Source organism: Labrus bergylta, chromosome 11 (genome assembly GCF_963930695.1).
Source record: "Labrus bergylta chromosome 11, fLabBer1.1, whole genome shotgun sequence".
NCBI classification, from domain to species: Eukaryota; Metazoa; Chordata; class Actinopteri; order Labriformes; family Labridae; genus Labrus; species Labrus bergylta.
In genome coordinates, this window is record NC_089205.1 from 30904903 (window position 1) to 30924902 (window position 20000).

At 45.1% G+C, this 20000-nt stretch overlaps 2 protein-coding genes across 2 annotated transcripts in view; one reads left to right on the forward strand and one right to left on the reverse strand.

Moving 5' to 3' along the window:
• The first annotated feature begins 3847 nt into the window (after positions 1-3847).
• tsen34 (TSEN34 tRNA splicing endonuclease subunit) lies at positions 3848-12495 on the forward strand. The gene is made up of 4 exons (XM_065959997.1): positions 3848-4859; positions 11063-11345; positions 11488-11893; positions 12054-12495. The coding sequence occupies exons 2-4, from the start codon at positions 11085-11087 to the stop codon at positions 12236-12238; spliced, it is 852 nt and encodes a 283-aa protein (XP_065816069.1). The 5' UTR covers positions 3848-4859; positions 11063-11084; the 3' UTR covers positions 12239-12495.
• An 87-nt stretch (positions 12496-12582) lies between these two features.
• The window catches only part of mindy4b (MINDY family member 4B), a 9265-nt gene continuing 1847 nt past the window's right edge, over positions 12583-20000 (reverse strand). Inside the window, exons 3-11 of the mRNA XM_065960005.1 lie at positions 19520-19639; positions 19194-19291; positions 18488-18653; positions 18301-18366; positions 18047-18117; positions 17380-17452; positions 17060-17236; positions 15952-16132; positions 12583-12874 (exon numbers count right to left, since the gene is read on the reverse strand). Coding sequence (XP_065816077.1) covers positions 12738-12874; positions 15952-16132; positions 17060-17236; positions 17380-17452; positions 18047-18117; positions 18301-18366; positions 18488-18653; positions 19194-19291; positions 19520-19639 — 1089 coding nt within the window. The 3' untranslated portion in view covers positions 12583-12737. The remainder of the gene's footprint in view (positions 12875-15951; positions 16133-17059; positions 17237-17379; positions 17453-18046; positions 18118-18300; positions 18367-18487; positions 18654-19193; positions 19292-19519; positions 19640-20000) is intronic.

Genomic DNA, 20000 nt, shown 5'->3' on the forward strand with positions numbered 1-20000 from the left:
CCAGGGAGAGAGAGAGAGGACAGTGGATAGAGTCTGAAACCAGAGAGAGAGAGAGAGGACAGTGGATAGAGTCTGAAACCAGAGAGAGAGAGAGAGGACAGTGGATAGAGTCAGAAACCAGAGAGAGAGAGAGGACAGTGGATAGAGTCTGAAACCAGGGAGAGAGAGAGGACAGTGGATAGAGTCAGAAACCAGGGAGAGAGAGAGAGGACAGTGGATAGAGTCTGAAACCAGAGAGAGAGAGAGAGGACAGTGGATAGAGTCAGAAACCAGAGAGAGAGAGAGGACAGTGGATAGAGTCAGAAACCAGAGAGAGAGAGAGAGGACAGTGGATAGAGTCAGAAACCAGAGAGAGAGAGAGAGGACAGTGGATAGAGTCAGAAACCAGAGAGAGAGAGAGAGGACAGTGGATAGAGTCTGAAACCAGAGAGAGAGAGGACAGTGGATAGAGTCAGAAACCAGAGAGAGAGAGAGGACAGTGGATAGAGTCTGAAACCAGAGAGAGAGAGAGAGGACAGTGGATAGAGTCTGAAACCAGGGAGAGAGAGAGAGGACAGTGGATAGAGTCTGAAACCAGAGAGAGAGAGAGAGGACAGTGGATAGAGTCTGAAACCAGAGAGAGAGAGAGAGGACAGTGGATAGAGTCTGAAACCAGAGAGAGAGAGAGAGGACAGTGGATAGAGTCTGAAACCAGAGAGAGAGAGAGAGGACAGTGGATAGAGTCAGAAACCAGAGAGAGAGAGAGAGGACAGTGGATAGAGTCAGAAACCAGAGAGAGAGAGGACAGTGGATAGAGTCTGAAACCAGAGAGAGAGAGAGGACAGTGGATAGAGTCTGAAACCAGAGAGAGAGAGAGGACAGTGGATAGAGTCAGAAACCAGAGAGAGAGAGAGGACAGTGGATAGAGTCTGAAACCAGAGAGAGAGAGGACAGTGGATAGAGTCAGAAACCAGAGAGAGAGAGAGGACAGTGGATAGAGTCTGAAACCAGAGAGAGAGAGAGGACAGTGGATAGAGTCAGAAACCAGAGAGAGAGAGAGAGAGGACAGTGGATAGAGTCAGAAACCAGAGAGAGAGAGAGAGAGGACAGTGGATAGAGTCTGAAACCAGAGAGAGAGAGGACAGTGGATAGAGTCAGAAACCAGAGAGAGAGAGAGGACAGTGGATAGAGTCAGAAACCAGGGAGAGAGAGAGAGGACAGTGGATAGAGTCTGAAACCAGAGAGAGAGAGAGAGGACAGTGGATAGAGTCTGAAACCAGAGAGAGAGAGAGAGGACAGTGGATAGAGTCTGAAACCAGAGAGAGAGAGAGAGGACAGTGGATAGAGTCTGAAACCAGAGAGAGAGAGAGAGGACAGTGGATAGAGTCTGAAACCAGAGAGAGAGAGAGAGGACAGTGGATAGAGTCAGAAACCAGAGAGAGAGAGGACAGTGGATAGAGTCTGAAACCAGAGAGAGAGAGAGGACAGTGGATAGAGTCTGAAACCAGAGAGAGAGAGAGGACAGTGGATAGAGTCAGAAACCAGAGAGAGAGAGAGGACAGTGGATAGAGTCTGAAACCAGAGAGAGAGAGGACAGTGGATAGAGTCAGAAACCAGAGAGAGAGAGAGGACAGTGGATAGAGTCTGAAACCAGAGAGAGAGAGAGGACAGTGGATAGAGTCAGAAACCAGAGAGAGAGAGAGAGAGGACAGTGGATAGAGTCTGAAACCAGAGAGAGAGAGGACAGTGGATAGAGTCAGAAACCAGAGAGAGAGAGAGAGGACAGTGGATAGAGTCTGAAACCAGAGAGAGAGAGAGAGGACAGTGGATAGAGTCAGAAACCAGAGAGAGAGAGAGGACAGTGGATAGAGTCAGAAACCAGAGAGAGAGGACAGTGGATAGAGTCTGAAACCAGAGAGAGAGAGGACAGTGGATAGAGTCAGAAACCAGAGAGAGAGAGGACAGTGGATAGAGTCAGAAACCAGAGAGAGAGAGGACAGTGGATAGAGTCAGAAACCAGAGAGAGAGAGGACAGTGGATAGAGTCAGAAACCAGAGAGAGAGGACAGTGGATAGAGTCTGAAACCAGAGAGAGAGAGAGAGAGGACAGTGGATAGAGTCTGAAACCAGAGAGAGAGAGGACAGTGGATAGAGTCAGAAACCAGAGAGAGAGAGAGGACAGTGGATAGAGTCAGAAACCAGAGAGAGAGAGAGGACAGTGGATAGAGTCTGAAACCAGGGAGAGAGAGAGGACAGTGGATAGAGTCAGAAACCAGAGAGAGAGAGAGGACAGTGGATAGAGTCAGAAACCAGAGAGAGAGAGAGGACAGTGGATAGAGTCAGAAACCAGAGAGAGAGGACAGTGGATAGAGTCTGAAACCAGAGAGAGAGAGAGGACAGTGGATAGAGTCTGAAACCAGAGAGAGAGGACAGTGGATAGAGTCTGAAACCAGAGAGAGAGAGAGGACAGTGGATAGAGTCAGAGAGAGAGAGAGGACAGTGGATAGAGTCAGAAACCAGAGAGAGAGAGAGGACAGTGGATAGAGTCTGAAACCAGGGAGAGAGAGAGGACAGTGGATAGAGTCAGAAACCAGAGAGAGAGAGAGGACAGTGGATAGAGTCAGAAACCAGAGAGAGAGAGAGAGAGGACAGTGGATAGAGTCAGAAACCAGAGAGAGAGAGAGAGGACAGTGGATAGAGTCTGAAACCAGAGAGAGAGAGAGGACAGTGGATAGAGTCAGAAACCAGGGAGAGAGAGGACAGTGGATAGAGTCAGAAACCAGAGAGAGAGAGAGGACAGTGGATAGAGTCTGAAACCAGAGAGAGAGAGGACAATGGATAGAGTCAGAAACCAGAGAGAGAGAGAGGACAGTGGATAGAGTCAGAAACCAGAGAGAGAGAGAGGACAGTGGATAGAGTCAGAAACCAGAGAGAGAGAGAGGACAGTGGATAGAGTCTGAAACCAGAGAGAGAGAGGACAGTGGATAGAGTCAGAAACCAGAGAGAGAGAGAGGACAGTGGATAGAGTCAGAAACCAGAGAGAGAGAGGACAGTGGATAGAGTCAGAAACCAGAGAGAGAGAGGACAGTGGATAGAGTCAGAAACCAGAGAGAGAGAGAGAGGACAGTGGATAGAGTCAGAAACCAGAGAGAGAGAGAGAGGACAGTGGATAGAGTCAGAAACCAGAGAGAGAGAGAGAGGACAGTGGATAGAGTCAGAAACCAGAGAGAGAGAGAGAGGACAGTGGATAGAGTCAGAAACCAGAGAGAGAGGACAGTGGATAGAGTCTGAAACCAGGGAGAGAGAGAGGACAGTGGATAGAGTCTGAAACCAGAGAGAGAGAGAGGACAGTGGATAGAGTCAGAAACCAGAGAGAGAGAGAGGACAGTGGATAGAGTCTGAAACCAGGGAGAGAGAGAGGACAGTGGATAGAGTCAGAAACCAGAGAGAGAGAGAGAGGACAGTGGATAGAGTCAGAAACCAGAGAGAGAGGACAGTGGATAGAGTCAGAAACCAGAGAGAGAGGACAGTGGATAGAGTCTGAAACCAGGGAGAGAGAGAGGACAGTGGATAGAGTCAGAAACCAGAGAGAGAGAGAGGACAGTGGATAGAGTCTGAAACCAGAGAGAGAGAGCGGGGAATGACATGCAGAAAGAGGCCACGGGTGGAAGTGAACCCGGGTCTACCGCTCGAGACGAGAGTCTCAATACATGGGACGCGCCCTGACCACCAGCGCGCCCTCCAATAGGATCTTTTTGTGCGCTCGTTCTACTTCCTCCTGCGGTTTCAGTAAGCGGAGTGCGTTCAGGTTCCCGCTCCGCCCGGCTGTGACATCACGGAGAATGAATGAAACGTAGGGTGCGTTCGAATTGTCCCTCCTGTCTCCTCTCACGATCCACTTCACCTTTAACCCCGGAAGCATTTAAGTGGCGGCCATGATAAGAGCCGTTTGAATTCTCTAAAAGTTAAGGAAAGGTGGGTCAATGCTTCCTTTATAACCTCCTTTAGGATACACTGGACCATCCTTTAGGAAAGGAGATGAGATATGACGCCCCACAACATTTAAAGCGAGTCGCTCATTCGACCGTTCAGGAACATGAACGATGATCGTAAAGAGATAAAAGATAAGAGACATTTTTATCAGAGGATGTTTTATTCAACAGATTTCATTCTCTTGTTTTGTGCTGCTGTACATTTGTATGTTTAAAACATTATGTGTAGGTTATATCTTACATTAATGTAACAATTCATTTCATCCAATCATATTGATGTTGATGTTGATTTCTGATTGGACAGGAAGCTGATGGTTTCACTTTTCTTACTTGTAGCCTGGTAGTCTATATTTCTTTAACTTCACTTCCTCGTGGTGATCAGGATTATTTCACCGGTAAGAAGCACAGGGGAAAGTTTTTTACATGATCTTTTTGTAGTCCATTTTCTGAACATTGTAGTTTCAACACGGCAGACCCACGTCATTAACCTCCGCCGGTCCGTCGCATTTAATGACGTGGCCTAGTGGAAATGTGGTCGGATTGTCAGAGCAACGAGATCTCCTTTCCTTAAGTCCTTTATGACTTCTCCTAACATCTTTCCTTAACCTCATGACGTTTTAAGGTGAAGTGGATAGTGAAAGGAGATAGGAGGGACAATTCGAACGCACCCCCTCCTCTGAGCAGCTGACACACAGCGGAGACACGTTCTCTCGGTTCTCTCGGTTTCTCTCCGTTCATCCGGTTAACGGAGCTTTTTCACGGCTTCTTTGTTTCACCGGTTTGTTGCCGTTCAGTCTTTGCGTCAGTTATTATTGTAACTACCGGAGGAGGATACGTTTACGGCATGTCGTGAAGCGGAGAGGGACCGGAAACACGTGGAAAAAAACAAGTAAGACAACACCTGAAAACAGACGCTGACTGACTGATTAACTGTTTACTGACTGGTTAACTGACTGATTAACTGTTTACTGACTGACTGACTGATTAACTGTTTACTGACTGACTGATTAACTGTTTACTGACTGACTGACTGATTAACTGTTTACTGACTGACTGACTGATTAACTGTTTACTGACTGGTTAACTGACTGATTAACTGTTTACTGACTGGTTAACTGACTGATTAACTGTTTACTGACTGACTGATTAACTGTTTACTGACTGACTGATTAACTGTTTACTGACTGACTGATTAACTGTTTACTGACTGGTTAACTGACTGATTAACTGTTTACTGACTGATTAACTGTTTACTGACTGACTGATTAACTGTTTACAGACTGACTGATTAACTGTTTACTGACTGGTTAACTGACTGATTAACTGTTTACTGACTGACTGATTAACTGTTTACTGACTGACTGATTAACTGTTTACTGACTGACTGATTAACTGTTTACTGACTGGTTAACTGACTGATTAACTGTTTACTGACTGACTGATTAACTGTTTACTGACTGACTGATTAACTGTTTACTGACTGACTGATTAACTGTTTAATGACTGACTGATTAACTGTTTAATGACTGACTGATTAACTGTTAACTGACTGGTTAACTTACTGATTAACTGTTTTCTGACTGATTAACTGTTAACTGACTGGTTAACTTACTGATTAACTGTTTTCTGACTGATTAACTGTTTACTGACTGACTAGTTAACTGTTTACTGACTGACTAGTTAACTGTTTACTGACTGGTTAACTGATTAACTGACTGACTAGTTAACTGTTTACTGACTGATTAACTGTTTACTGACTGACTAGTTAACTGTTTACTGACTGATTAACTGTTTACTGACTGACTAGTTAACTGTTTACTGACTAACTGATTAACTGTTTACTGACTGATTAACTGTTTACTGACTGACTGATTAACTGTTTACTGACTAGTTAACTGTTTACTGACTGACTGATTAACTGTTTACTGACTAGTTAACTGTTTACTGACTGATTAACTGTTTACTGACTGACTAGTTAACTGTTTACTGACTGATTAACCGTTTACTGACTGACTAGTTAACTGTTTACTGACTGATTAACTGTTTACTGACTGACTAGTTAACTGTTTACTGACTGATTAACTGTTTTCTGACTGATTAACTGTTTACTGACTGACTAGTTAACTGTTTACTGACTGATTAACTGTTTACTGACTGACTAGTTAACTGTTTACTGACTGATTAACTGTTTACTGACTGACTGATTAACTGTTTACTGACTGATTAACTGTTTACTGACTGACTGATTAACTGTTTACTGACTGATTAACTGTTTACTGACTGACTGATTAACTGTTTACTGACTGACTGATTAACTGTTTACTGACTGACTGATTAACTGTTTACTGACTGACTGATTAACTGTTTACTGACTGACTGATTAACTGTTTACTGACTGGTTAACTGACTGATTAACTGTTTACTGACTGACTGATTAACTGTTTACTGACTGACTGATTAACTGTTTACTGACTGGTTAACTGACTGATTAACTGTTTACTGACTGATTAACTGTTTACTGACTGACTGATTAACTGTTTACAGACTGACTGATTAACTGTTTACTGACTGGTTAACTGACTGATTAACTGTTTACTGACTGACTGATTAACTGTTTACTGACTGACTGATTAACTGTTTACTGACTGGTTAACTGACTGATTAACTGTTTACTGACTGACTGATTAACTGTTTACTGACTGACTGATTAACTGTTTACTGACTGACTGATTAACTGTTTAATGACTGACTGATTAACTGTTTAATGACTGACTGATTAACTGTTAACTGACTGGTTAACTTACTGATTAACTGTTTTCTGACTGATTAACTGTTAACTGACTGGTTAACTTACTGATTAACTGTTTTCTGACTGATTAACTGTTTACTGACTGACTAGTTAACTGTTTACTGACTGACTAGTTAACTGTTTACTGACTGGTTAACTGATTAACTGACTGACTAGTTAACTGTTTACTGACTGATTAACTGTTTACTGACTGACTAGTTAACTGTTTACTGACTGATTAACTGTTTACTGACTGACTAGTTAACTGTTTACTGACTAACTGATTAACTGTTTACTGACTGATTAACTGTTTACTGACTGACTGATTAACTGTTTACTGACTAGTTAACTGTTTACTGACTGACTGATTAACTGTTTACTGACTAGTTAACTGTTTACTGACTGATTAACTGTTTACTGACTGACTAGTTAACTGTTTACTGACTGATTAACCGTTTACTGACTGACTAGTTAACTGTTTACTGACTGATTAACTGTTTACTGACTGACTAGTTAACTGTTTACTGACTGATTAACTGTTTTCTGACTGATTAACTGTTTACTGACTGACTAGTTAACTGTTTACTGACTGATTAACTGTTTACTGACTGACTAGTTAACTGTTTACTGACTGATTAACTGTTTACTGACTGACTGATTAACTGTTTACTGACTGATTAACTGTTTACTGACTGACTGATTAACTGTTTACTGACTGATTAACTGTTTACTGACTGACTGATTAACTGTTTACTGACTGATTAACTGTTTACTGACTGACTGATTAACTGTTTACTGACTGATTAACTGTTTACTGACTGACTGATTAACTGTTAACTGACTGATTAACTGTTTACTGACTGACTGATTAACTGTTTGCTGACTGATTAACTGTTTACTGACTGACTGATTAACTGTTTACTGACTGATTAACTGTTTACTGACTGACTAGTTAACTGTTTACTGACTGACTAGTTAACTGTTTACTGACTAGTTAACTGTTTACTGACTGATTAACTGTTTACTGACTGACTAGTTAACTGTTTACTGACTGATTAACTGTTTACTGACTGACTAGTTAACTGTTTACTGACTGACTAGTTAACTGTTTACTGACTGGTTAACTGTTTTCTGACTGATTAACTGTTTACTGACTGACTAGTTAACTGTTTACTGACTGACTAGTTAACTGTTTACTGACTGATTAACTGTTTACTGACTGACTAGTTAACTGTTTACTGACTGATTAACTGTTTACTGACTGATTAACTGTTTACTGACTGGCTAGTTAACTGTTTACTGACTGACTAGTTAACTGTTTACTGACTGATTAACTGTTTACTGACTGACTAGTCAACTGTTTACTGACTGATTAACTATTTACTGACTAGTTAACTGTTTACTGACTGACTGATTAACTGTTTACTGACTGATTAACTGTTTACTGACTGACTAGTTAACTGTTTACTGACTGACTGATTAACTGTTTACTGACTGATTAACTGTTTACTGACTGACTAGTTAACTGTTTACTGACTGATTAACTGTTTACTGACTGACTGATTAACTGTTTACTGACTGACTGATTAACTGTTTACTGACCAGTTAACTGTTTACTGACTGACTAGTTAACTGTTTACTGACTGACTAGTTAACTGTTTACTGACTGATTTACTGTTTACTGACTAGTTAACTGTTTACTGGCTAGTTAACTGTTTACTGACTGATTAGTTAACTGTTTACTGATTGATTAGTTAACTGTTTACTGACTGACTGATTAACTGTTTACTGACTGACTAGTTAACTGTTTACTGACTGATTAACTGTTTACTGACTGACTAGTTAACTGTTTACTGACTAGTTAACTGTTTACTGACTGATTAGTTAACTGTTTACTGACTGATTAGTTAACTGTTTACTGACTGACTGATTAACTGTTTACTGACTGACTAGTTAACTGTTTACTGACTGATTAACTGTTTACTGACTGACTAGTTAACTGTTAACTTACTGATTAACTGTTTACTGACTGACTAGTTAACTGTTTACTGACTGACTAGTTAACTGTTAACTTACTGATTAACTGTTTACTGACTGACTAGTTAACTGTTTACTGACTGATTAACTGTTTACTGACTGACTAGTTAACTGTTTACTTACTGATTAACTGTTTACTGACTGACTGATTAACTGTTTACTGACTGATTAACTGTTTACTGACTGACTGATTAACTGTTAACTGACTGATTAACTGTTTACTGACTAGTTAACTGTTTACTGACTGACTAGTTAACTGTTTACTGACTGATTAACTGTTTACTGACTGACTAGTTAACTGTTTACTGACTGATTAACTGTTTACTGACTGACTGATTAACTGTTAAATGACTGATAAACTGTTTACTGACTGACTGATTAACTGTTTACTGACTAGTTAACTGTTTACTGACTGACTGATTAACTGTTTACTGACTGATTAACTGTTTACTGACTGACTAGTTAACTGTTTACTGACTGACTGATTAACTGTTTACTGACTGATTAACTGTTTACTGACTGACTGATTAACTGTTTACTGACCAGTTAACTGTTTTCTGACTGATTAACTGTTTACTGACTGATTAACTGTTTTCTGACTGATTAACTGTTTACTGACTAGTTAACTGTTTACTGACTGACTAGTTAACTGTTTATTGACTGATTAACTGTTTACTGACTGACTAGTTAACTGTTTACTGACTGATTAACTGTTTACTGACTGACTGATTAACTGTTTACTGACTGACTGATTAACTATTTACTGACTGATTAACTGTTTACTGACTGACTAGTTAACTGTTTACTGACTGATTAACTGTTTACTGACTAGTTAACTGTTTACTGACTGACTGATTAACTTTTTACTGACTAGTTAACTGTTTACTGACTGATTAACTGTTTACTGACTGACTAGTTAACTGTTTACTGACTAGTTAAGTGTTTACTGATTAGTTAACTGTTGACTGACTGATTAACTGTTTACTGACTGACTAGTTAACTGTTTACTGACTGACTTATTAAGTGTTTACTGACTGATTAACTGTTTACTGACTGATTAACTGTTTACTGACTGACTGATTAACTGTTGACTGACTGACTGATTAACTGTTGACTGGCTGATTAACTGTTAACTGACTGATTAACTGTTTACTGACTGATTAACTGTTTACTGACTGACTAGTTAACTGTTTACTGACTAGTTAACTGTTTACTGACTGATTAGTTAACTGTTTACTGACTGATTAGTTAACTGTTTACTGACTGACTGATTAACTGTTTACTGACTGATTAACTGTTTACTGACTGACTAGTTAACTGTTTACTGACTAGTTAACTGTTTACTGACTGATTAGTTAACTGTTTACTGACTGATTAACTGTTTACTGACTGACTGATTAACTATTGACTGGCTGATTAACTGTTAACTGACTGATTAACTGTTTACTGACTGATTAACTGTTTACTGACTGACTAGTTAACTGTTTACTGACTAGTTAACTGTTTACTGACTGGTTAGTTAACTGTTTACTGACTGACTGATTAACTGTTTACTGACTGATTAACTGTTTACTGACTGACTAGTTAACTGTTTACTGACTAGTTAACTGTTTACTGACTGATTAGTTAACTGTTTACTGACTAGTTAACTGTTTACTGACTGACTAGTTAACTGTTTACTGACTAGTTAACTGTTTACTGACTGACTAGTTAACTGTTTACTGACTGATTAACTGTTTACTGACTGACTAGTTAACTGTTTACTGACTAGTTAACTGTTTACTGACTGACTAGTTAACTGTTTACTGACTGACTTAACTGTTTACTGACTGATTAACTGTTTACTGACTGATTAACTGTTTACTGACTGACTGATTAACTGTTGACTGGCTGATTAACTGTTAACTGACTGATTAACTGTTTACTGACTGATTAACTGTTTACTGACTGACTAGTTAACTGTTTACTGACTAGTTAACTGTTTACTGACTGATTAGTTAACTGTTTACTGACTGATTAACTGTTTACTGACTGATTAACTGTTTACTGACTGACTGATTAACTGTTTACTGACTGATTAACTGTTTACTGACTGACTAGTTAACTGTTTACTGACTGACTAGTTAACTGTTTACTGACTGATTAACTGTTTTCTGACTGACTAGTTAACTGTTTTCTGACTGACTAGTTAACTGTTTTCTGACTGACTAGTTAACTGTTTACTGACTGACTGATTGTTGGTTCATCGTTCTGATTGATCTCTGCAGGTGTGCTGTAAAGGACCTTGTGATGGATGAGCCCCTCTGCAAACAGGACTTATCTTCCTCTCATGTTGTGGGACTCAGTTTGTGTAACTCCGCCCCCTTGTTGTGGCGTTCTGAGGACCTGCGCTCACTGAGGTCTCAGGGCCTGGTTGGGGCGCTGCTGGGTTCTCTGCCCCGGACTCCCCGACAGAATGTACGTCTGGGCCGCCCACTGCTACTGCTGCCCGAGGAGGAGAGGCTGCTGAGTGAACGCCATGCTGCCGCCGCACTGCCACCTGCTGACCAGGTCAGTTCAAACACTGCTAACAAGGTTAGCTTACCTACTGCTAACTAGGTTAGTGTTAGCCAAGACTAGTTTATCAGTGAACCCCCCCCTAACCCCCAACCCCTTTTACAGGTGAGCTCTGATTGGTTGTTTATGTGGGCAGGATGCTGAAGGGGCGGAGCTTGTTCAGGAGGCAGAGCAGCAGAGGAGCTATGAGGAGCAGAGTGTCCTCGCTCTGGAAGACAGGAAGTCAGCACTGCTGCAAGCGATGACATCATCACACACAGGTGAGTCTGGGAGCGTAGACGAGGCCCAGCGGCGGCGCCTGGACGCCCTGGACCGAAGCTTCACCTTCCCGAGGTCAGCACTGGCGGTGCAGCTGAGCACAGCAAGGGCAGGGCTTACTCACTGCCCAGAGAGCAGGGCCTTCCTGCAGGCCGACTGGCCAATCAGAGCACAGGCCAGCCCACACTGCCAGGCCAGGTACCAGGTGTTCAGAGACCTGAGGGGGCGTGGCTTCTACCTGACCTCAGCGGGGAAGTTCGGAGGAGATTTCCTCGTGTATCCAGGTGAGTACATGTTGTTCAGGGCGATCAAAGGTGTTATGGTAAAGCGGGTCGTCCTGTAGGTCAGGGTTCGATACCGCTCAGTCAGAGCAGCAAAAAAAGTGAGCTCAGTGCAGCTCAGAGTGACAACCGTGTGTGTGTGTGTGTGTGTGTGTGTCCTCAGGTGATCCTCTTCGGTTCCACGCTCACTTCATCGCCATCTGTCTGTCTGCAGACGAACCTGTCTGTCTGCTCGATGTCCTGTCTGTGGCTCGTCTGGGCTCCAACGTTAAGAAGACGGTCTTGCTGTGTTCGCCGGCGGGAGGCGCCGTCCTGTACACCTCCTTACAGTGGAGCGGGTTGGTTTAGACGGGATGGGGGCGGGGCCAGGAAACAAACAGAACTGGACAGGAGTCAGTGGTCCACGTGGAGCCTCCCTAAGGACCCCTGTTGGACTCAGACAGGCTCCTCCTCCTCCTGCTGCGTTCTCCCAACCGCTCAGCCCGACCTCACCTGAACTTTGACCAGGAGGCGGGACTAAAATGTACCTGTTTGCTTTCCCACATGCTGCTCACCCTCAGGTGTTCAGGGGGGAGGTGACCCTCTCAGGTTAGAAGGGGGGGGGGAGGTGACCCTCTCAGGTTAGACGGGGGGGGGGAGGTGACCCTGCTATCCTCACTGTCTCATTAATAAACTCTCTTTAACGTCTCATGTCTTTTTTTTATTCTACTGATGAAACAAACTGAAAAGATCAAACAGAACTCTCCGCTTCACATCAAAACTCTTTATTACAGGAACAACAACAGTCCTTGAACACATCGTGGTCCTGACCGACTCCAGGTCCAGGTCAGCTTGTAGACTCAGGTGTTCAGTAGAAAGGTAAAGTTCCGTTCCAGTCTATAGCAGCCCCCCCCCACTTGGTCCTGATGGTCATCTCCAGAGAGGGACTCCTCCTCTCAGAGTCCTGATCTGTGGATGCTGCCTCCCAGTGGTGGGAGTGAGTATCTGCAAGACAACAGGAAGTGACACGATCATACATGAGGGCGGAGCCAAAGACCCCATCTACAGTCCAGACAAAGACCCCACCTACAATCAGACAAAGACCCCACCTACAGTCAGACACAGACCCCATCTACAGTCAGACAAAGACCCCATCTACAGTCCAGACAAAGACCCTACCTACAGTCCAGACAAAGACCCCACCTACAATCAGACATAGACCCCACCTACAGTCAGACAAAGACCCCATCTACAGCCCACACAAAGACCCCACCTACAGTCAGACAAAGACCCCATCTACAGTCCAGACATAGACCCCATCTACAGTCCAGACATAGACCCCACCTACAGTCCAGACAAAGGCCCCATCTACAGTCCAGACATGGACCCCACCTACAGTCCAGACATAGACCCCACCTACAGTCAGACAAAGACCCCACCTACAGTCCAGACAAAGACCTAACCTACAGTCAGACAAAGGCCCCATCTACAGTCAGACAAAGACCTAACCTACAGTCAGACAAAGGCCCCATCTACAGTCAGACAAAGACCCCACCTACAGTCCAGACATGGACCCCACCTACAGTCCAGACAAAGACCCCACCTACAGTCCAGACATGGACCCCACCTACAGTCCAGACAAAGACCTAACCTACAGTCAGACAAAGACCCCATCTACAGTCAGACAAAGACCTAACCTACAGTCAGACAAAGGCCCCATCTACAGTCAGACAAAGACCTAACCTACAGTCAGACAAAGACCCCACCTACAGTCCAGACAAAGACCTAACCTACAGTCAGACAAAGGCCCCATCTACAGTCAGACAAAGACCTAACCTACAGTCAGACAAAGACCCCACCTACAGTCCAGACAAAGACCTAACCTACAGTCAGACAAAGACCCCACCTACAGTCCAGACAAAGACCTAACCTACAGTCAGACAAAGGCCCCATCTACAGTCAGACAAAGACCCCACCTACAGTCCAGACATGGACCCCACCTACAGTCCAGACAAAGACCCCACCTACAGTCAGACAAAGACCCCACCTACAGTCCAGACAAAGACCCCACCTACAGTCCAGACATGGACCCCACCTACAGTCCAGACAAAGACCTAACCTACAGTCAGACAAAGACCCCATCTACAGTCCAGACAAAGACCCCACCTACAGTCCAGACAAAGACCTAACCTACAGTCAGACAAAGGCCCCATCTACAGTCAGACAAAGACCTAACCTACAGTCAGACAAAGGCCCCATCTACAGTCAGACAAAGACCCCACCTACAGTCCAGACATGGACCCCACCTACAGTCCAGACAAAGACCCCACCTACAGTCAGACAAAGACCCCACCTACAGTCCAGACATGGACCCCACCTACAGTCAGACAAAGACCTAACCTACAGTCAGACAAAGACCCCACCTACAGTCAGACAAAGGCCCCACCTACAGTCAGACAAAGACCCCACCTACAGTCCAGACATAGACCCCACCTACAGCCCAGACAAAGACCCCATCTACAGCCCAGACAAAGACCCCATCTACAGCCCACACAAAGACCCCACCTACAGTCAGACAAAGACCCCACCTACAGTCAGACATAGACCCCACCTACAGTCAGACATAGACCCCATCTACAGCCCACACAAAGACCCCACCTACAGTCAGACAAAGACCCCATCTACAGTCAGACACAGACCCCACCTACAGTCCAGACATAGACCCCACCTACAGTCAGACACAGACCCCACCTACAGTCAGACACAGACCCCACCTACAGTCAGACATAGACCCCACCTACAGTCCAGACAAAGGCCCCATCTACAGTCCAGACATGGACCCCACCTACAGTCCAGACATAGACCCCACCTACAGTCCAGACATAGACCCCACCTACAGTCAGACAAAGACCCCATCTACAATCCAGACAAAGACCCCACCTACAGTCAGATAAAGACCCCACCTACAGTCAGACAAAGACCCCACCTACAGTCAGACAAAGACCCCACCTACAGTCCAGACATAGACCCCACCTACAGTCAGACAAAGACCCCACCTACAGTCAGACATAGACCTAACCTACAGTCAGACACAGACCCCACCTACAGTCAGACATAGACCTAACCTACAGTCAGACACAGACCCCACCTACAGTCAGACATAGACCCCACCTACAGTCCAGACATAGACCCCACCTACAGTCAGACACAGACCTAACCTACAGTCAGACACAGACCCCACCTACAGTCAGACACAGACCCCACCTACAGTCCAGACATAGACCCCACCTACAGTCCAGACATAGACCCCACCTACAGTCCAGACACAGACCCCACCTACAGTCAGACACAGACCCCACCTACAGTCAGACATGGACCTAACCTACAGTCAGACAAAGGCCCCATCTACAGTCCAGACAAAGACCCCACCTACAGCCCAGACAAAGACCCCATCTACAGCCCACACAAAGACCCCACCTACAGTCAGACAAAGACCCCACCTACAGTCAGACAAAGACCCCACCTACAGTCCAGACAAAGACCCCACCTACAGTCAGATAAAGACCCCACCTACAGTCAGACAAAGACCCCACCTACAGTCAGACAAAGACCCCACCTACAATCCAGACAAAGACCCCACCTACAGTCAGACACAGACCCCATCTACAGTCAGACACAGACCCCATCTACAGTCCAGACATAGACCCCACCTACAGTCAGACACAGACCCCATCTACAGCCCACACAAAGACCCCACCTACAGTCAGACAAAGACCCCATCTACAGTCAGACACAGACCCCATCTACAGTCCAGACATAGACCCCACCTACAGTCAGACACAGACCCCATCTACAGTCAGACACAGACCCCATCTACAGTCCAGACATAGACCCCACCTACAGTCAGACATAGACCCCACCTACAGTCAGACAAAGACCCCACCTACAATCCAGACATGGACCCCACCTACAGTCAGACAAAGACCCCACCTACAGTCAGACAAAGACCCCACCTACAGTCAGATAAAGACCCCACCTACAGTCAGACAAAGACCCCACCTACAGTTAGTTCAATGTCTTACCTACAGTCAGCTTACAGGTGTGTTTCTGGGAGTTTTGTCCGTTGTAGTAGTACAGGTTGAACAGATGTTCCATCCTCCAATCAGAGAGCAGTGAGCGCTTCAGGCTGAACACCACGGAGCAGCTACTGTTCACACTGACGAGCCAGACAGGAAACCGGGGGGTCTTCAGCATACTGCCCACCTACACACACACACAGACACACACACATCAATGTGAAGCACTGATTGGTTGAATGGCCACATCATCAAAGAGAAGTACTCCACCTCTCATCAGGTGGCCATGCCTCCTCGGAGGGCAAACGCTCCACCTCTTCAGGTGGCCACGCCTCCTCAGAGGATAAAAGCTTCACCTCTCTTCAGGTGGCCACTCCTCCTCAGACGATAAAAGCTTCACCTCTCTTCAGGTGGCCACTCCTCCTCAGACGATAAAAGCTCCACCTCTCTTCAGGTGGCCACACCTCCTCAGAGGGTAAAAGCTCCACCTCTCTTCAGGTGGCCACACCTCCTCAGAGGGTAAAAGCTCCACCTCTCTTCAGGTGGCCACACCTCCTCAGACGATAAAAGCTCCACCTCTCTTCAGGTGGCCACTCCTCCTCAGACGATAAAAGCTCCACCTCTCTTCAGGTGGCCACACCTCCTCAGACGATAAAAGCTCCACCTCTCTTCAGGTGGCCACTCCTCCTCAGACGATAAAAGCTCCACCTCTCTTCAGGTGGCCACACCTCCTCAGAGGGTAAACGCTGGTCATCATGATTCTTGATGTTACATGTTCTGGAGTTTTTTACACACAGATCAGATCTGTCGTTCTGCAGATCTGTTTCACTGACTGAACTTCATCAGCAGCTCGTCCTCACACGCCACGCGTCACGCCATGCATCATGCGTCCCGTCTTGTGTGTCTCTGGCGCTGGATTTCTGTCCAACAGAACAGAAGCTTTCTGGTCCAGTGTCTGATATCAACACCTTCACAGACAGATCACTCTGTGAGGAAATGATACTGATCTATTATTCATGTTTACATCTATGTGTCTGTTCACAGTCCTCCATAGCAACCACTATAGCAACCACAAACAAACAAACAAACAAACAGTCTGCAGTATCAGGCTGACCTGTGGCAGTGTGCCGTGCTCCGTCTGCTCTCGGCTCCAGTGCAGGTAACCCACATCGCCACGGCTAAGGACACCCAGCAGGGGGTGCTCCAGAGGGCGTCCCTGGTGGTCGCGGTGCACAGTCCCATTGAAGACGTTGGGACGGGCCCGACCAGTCAGGAGCAGGTTGATCAGGGCCTACACACACACACACACACACACACACACACACACACACACACACACACAGACACACACACACACACACACACACACACACACACACACACGGTGAGCCCACACTCTACAGGAACACAGCAGGACAACAGGTGAGCACTCACCTGGCCACACACAAAGTTCCCCAGACTCAGGTGGAGCAGGTGGGAGCAGGTGGAGTCCAGGTCCTCCTGCAGCCTGAGAGGAACAAATATTCAAACAGTCACAAACACACTCTCAGGTCCCTGTTGTGTCAGAATCAGGGTTCATTGCCAAGTACATTTACACATACAAGTAATCTGACTTGGTGTGTTGGTGCTAAACAATTAACAAGGAAATAAAGCAGAACTAGCAACAACTTAAATAATACAGAATATACTATATATTATATATATATGTTATATATTATATATATATTATACTAATATATAATATCTAGAATATAATAGATATTACAATATATAAAATAGAATTTAAAAATAAAAAAACAAAAGGTGTAATGTAGGAGCTGTGCAGTGGACTATGAGTTGTGTGAGGTTAGTTGTGTTTACATGTCAGCGCTCTAAAGGAGTTAGAGGATGTGAGCATGCTGTGTGTTTCAGACTACTGGCCTGACCCAGTACTGCAGTGTGGAGGTCGTTATCTAATCGTTAAACTGGTTCAGTTTTCAGTTGATTGTTTTTTTTTTTTGGCGTCCTCAGTTTGTCTAAATTCAGACACCCGTGATGTTAACATCACAGGGTGTAATGACCTGTGCAGCCTGTGGGGGCGCTGTTGTCAGGTCTGGGTTACCTGTCAGCGGCCCGGGAGCAGATGAGGCTGTAGAGGAACAGAATGACTCCATGACTGCCCTCCTCTGTGAACTGAAACACAACAAGAGGTTTGAACTCTGAGCTGAAAGTTAGTAATACAACAACAACAACAACAACAACAACAACAACAACAACAACAACAACAACAACAACAACAACAACAACAACAACAACAACAACAACAACAACAACAACAACAACAACAACAACAACAACAACCTGTGAGTCACTCACACATTGAACGTGCTCCAGGATGAACCTCCTCACGTCTTCTTTCTGATGAAATGTGAACAACTGCAGCTGAAAGACATTCAGTCAATAAAGATGGAGCGAGACCTCCTCAGAGACCCCCTCAGACACCCTCAGACCCCCTCAGACCCCCTCAATCTCCAAGCGGAGACCCCCCCCAGTGTGTCTGTACCCTCTCTGTGAAGTCGTCCAGTTTGTAGTCCAGGTGAGGTGTGATGCAGTAGTCTTTGGTTACCAAGGTAACGGTGGCACTGATCTCCTGGCCGGCCAACCAGAGGCTGTCAGACAATGCAGCCACCAGCGCCCCCTCCTGGTCCTTCTGTCCTACCTCACACAGACTGGAGGGGGAGGAGACTATAAGAGACACATCAACACCTGTACAGGTAAGTCAGAGGTAACCGTTCTACAGGTGCAGGTATGCATACACAACAAATGAGGAAATGGATGATGTAACATGAGTTAAACGTCCCTCACAGGTGAGGTAAGCGTCCCTCACAGGTGAGGTAAGCGTCCCTCACAGGTGAGGTTAAAGTCCCTCACAGGTGAGGTTAGCGTCCCTCACAGGTGAGGTTAAAGTCCCTCACAGGTGAGGTAAGCGTCCCTCACAGGTGAGGTTAGCGTCCTTCACAGGTGAGGTTAGCGTCCCTCACAGGTGAGGTTAAAGTCCCTCACAGGTGAGGTAAGCGTCCCTCACAGGTGAGGTAAGCGTCCCTTGCAGGTGAGGTTTGTTTGCTTCATGTTGGTTGTGAAAGGTGTGCATGAAGTTTGATGTTTCAGTGTCTTACATCATCTCTCAGGTGTCTGATTGCTAACAGGATGCTAACAGGATGCTAACAGGTGTAAGTATCATCTTCACCATGACACCTGTGTGTCCTCACCTGTGCAGGGTCTGAGTGTCTGAGCTGCTCTGTCTGATGAACAGCAGGTTTTTAATGATACGAGCCTGAACCACCATCTGTATGGTCCGAGCCCCGCCCTGAAACACACACACACACACACACACACACACACACACACACACACACACACACACACACACACACACACACACACACACACACACACACACACACACACACACACACACACACACATGCTGTGAGTGAAGTCTCCTAACAGGAAGTGATGTGACGTGCTTCGGGATGTTTTCACCTGCTGCCGTGTGATTGGTTGAGCTGAGAGCAGAATGAGCAGTGACTCTTACCCGGTCGGTCTCCAGTGTGTACGATAACTCTGAGCCCGGCTCTCTGAACTTGAAGACAGATTTCCTCCACTCATAGTTAAAGACGTGAAACGTTCGTCCGAACAGAATCCTCCTCAGACTCTGAGAACACAAACAGATCATCGTCCAGTCGCTTCAGACTCCCCCTATCCCTCTTCCTGCATCTTATCCCATCTCTCCCCCTATCCCTCTTTCTTCATCTTATCCCATCTCTCCCCCTATCCCTCTTCCTGCATCTTATCCCATCTCTCCCCCTATCCCTCTTCCTTCATCTTATCCCATCTCTCCCCCTATCCCTCTTCCTGCATCTTATCCCATCTCTCCCCCTATCCCCTTCCAAGCCCGGTGCAGTCTAGGCCTGTGAAGGCTGTTTCGTCATGAGCCGGGGATCCGGCCGAAGATTTCTGCCTTTTAATAAGAAAGTTTTTTCTTACCACTGTAACTTTTGCTGCTTTGCTAAAGT

Bases quoted from the DNA above. Each gene is read 5' to 3' on its own strand.
- tsen34 (XM_065959997.1), top strand. From the start codon at position 11,085: ATGGATGAGCCCCTCTGCAAACAGGACTTATCTTCCTCTCATGTTGTG. The intron at 11,346-11,487 runs GTCAGTTCAAAC...TTATGTGGGCAG, and splicing joins CACTGCCACCTGCTGACCAG to GATGCTGAAGGGGCGGAGCT. The intron at 11,894-12,053 runs GTGAGTACATGT...GTGTGTCCTCAG, and splicing joins AGATTTCCTCGTGTATCCAG to GTGATCCTCTTCGGTTCCAC.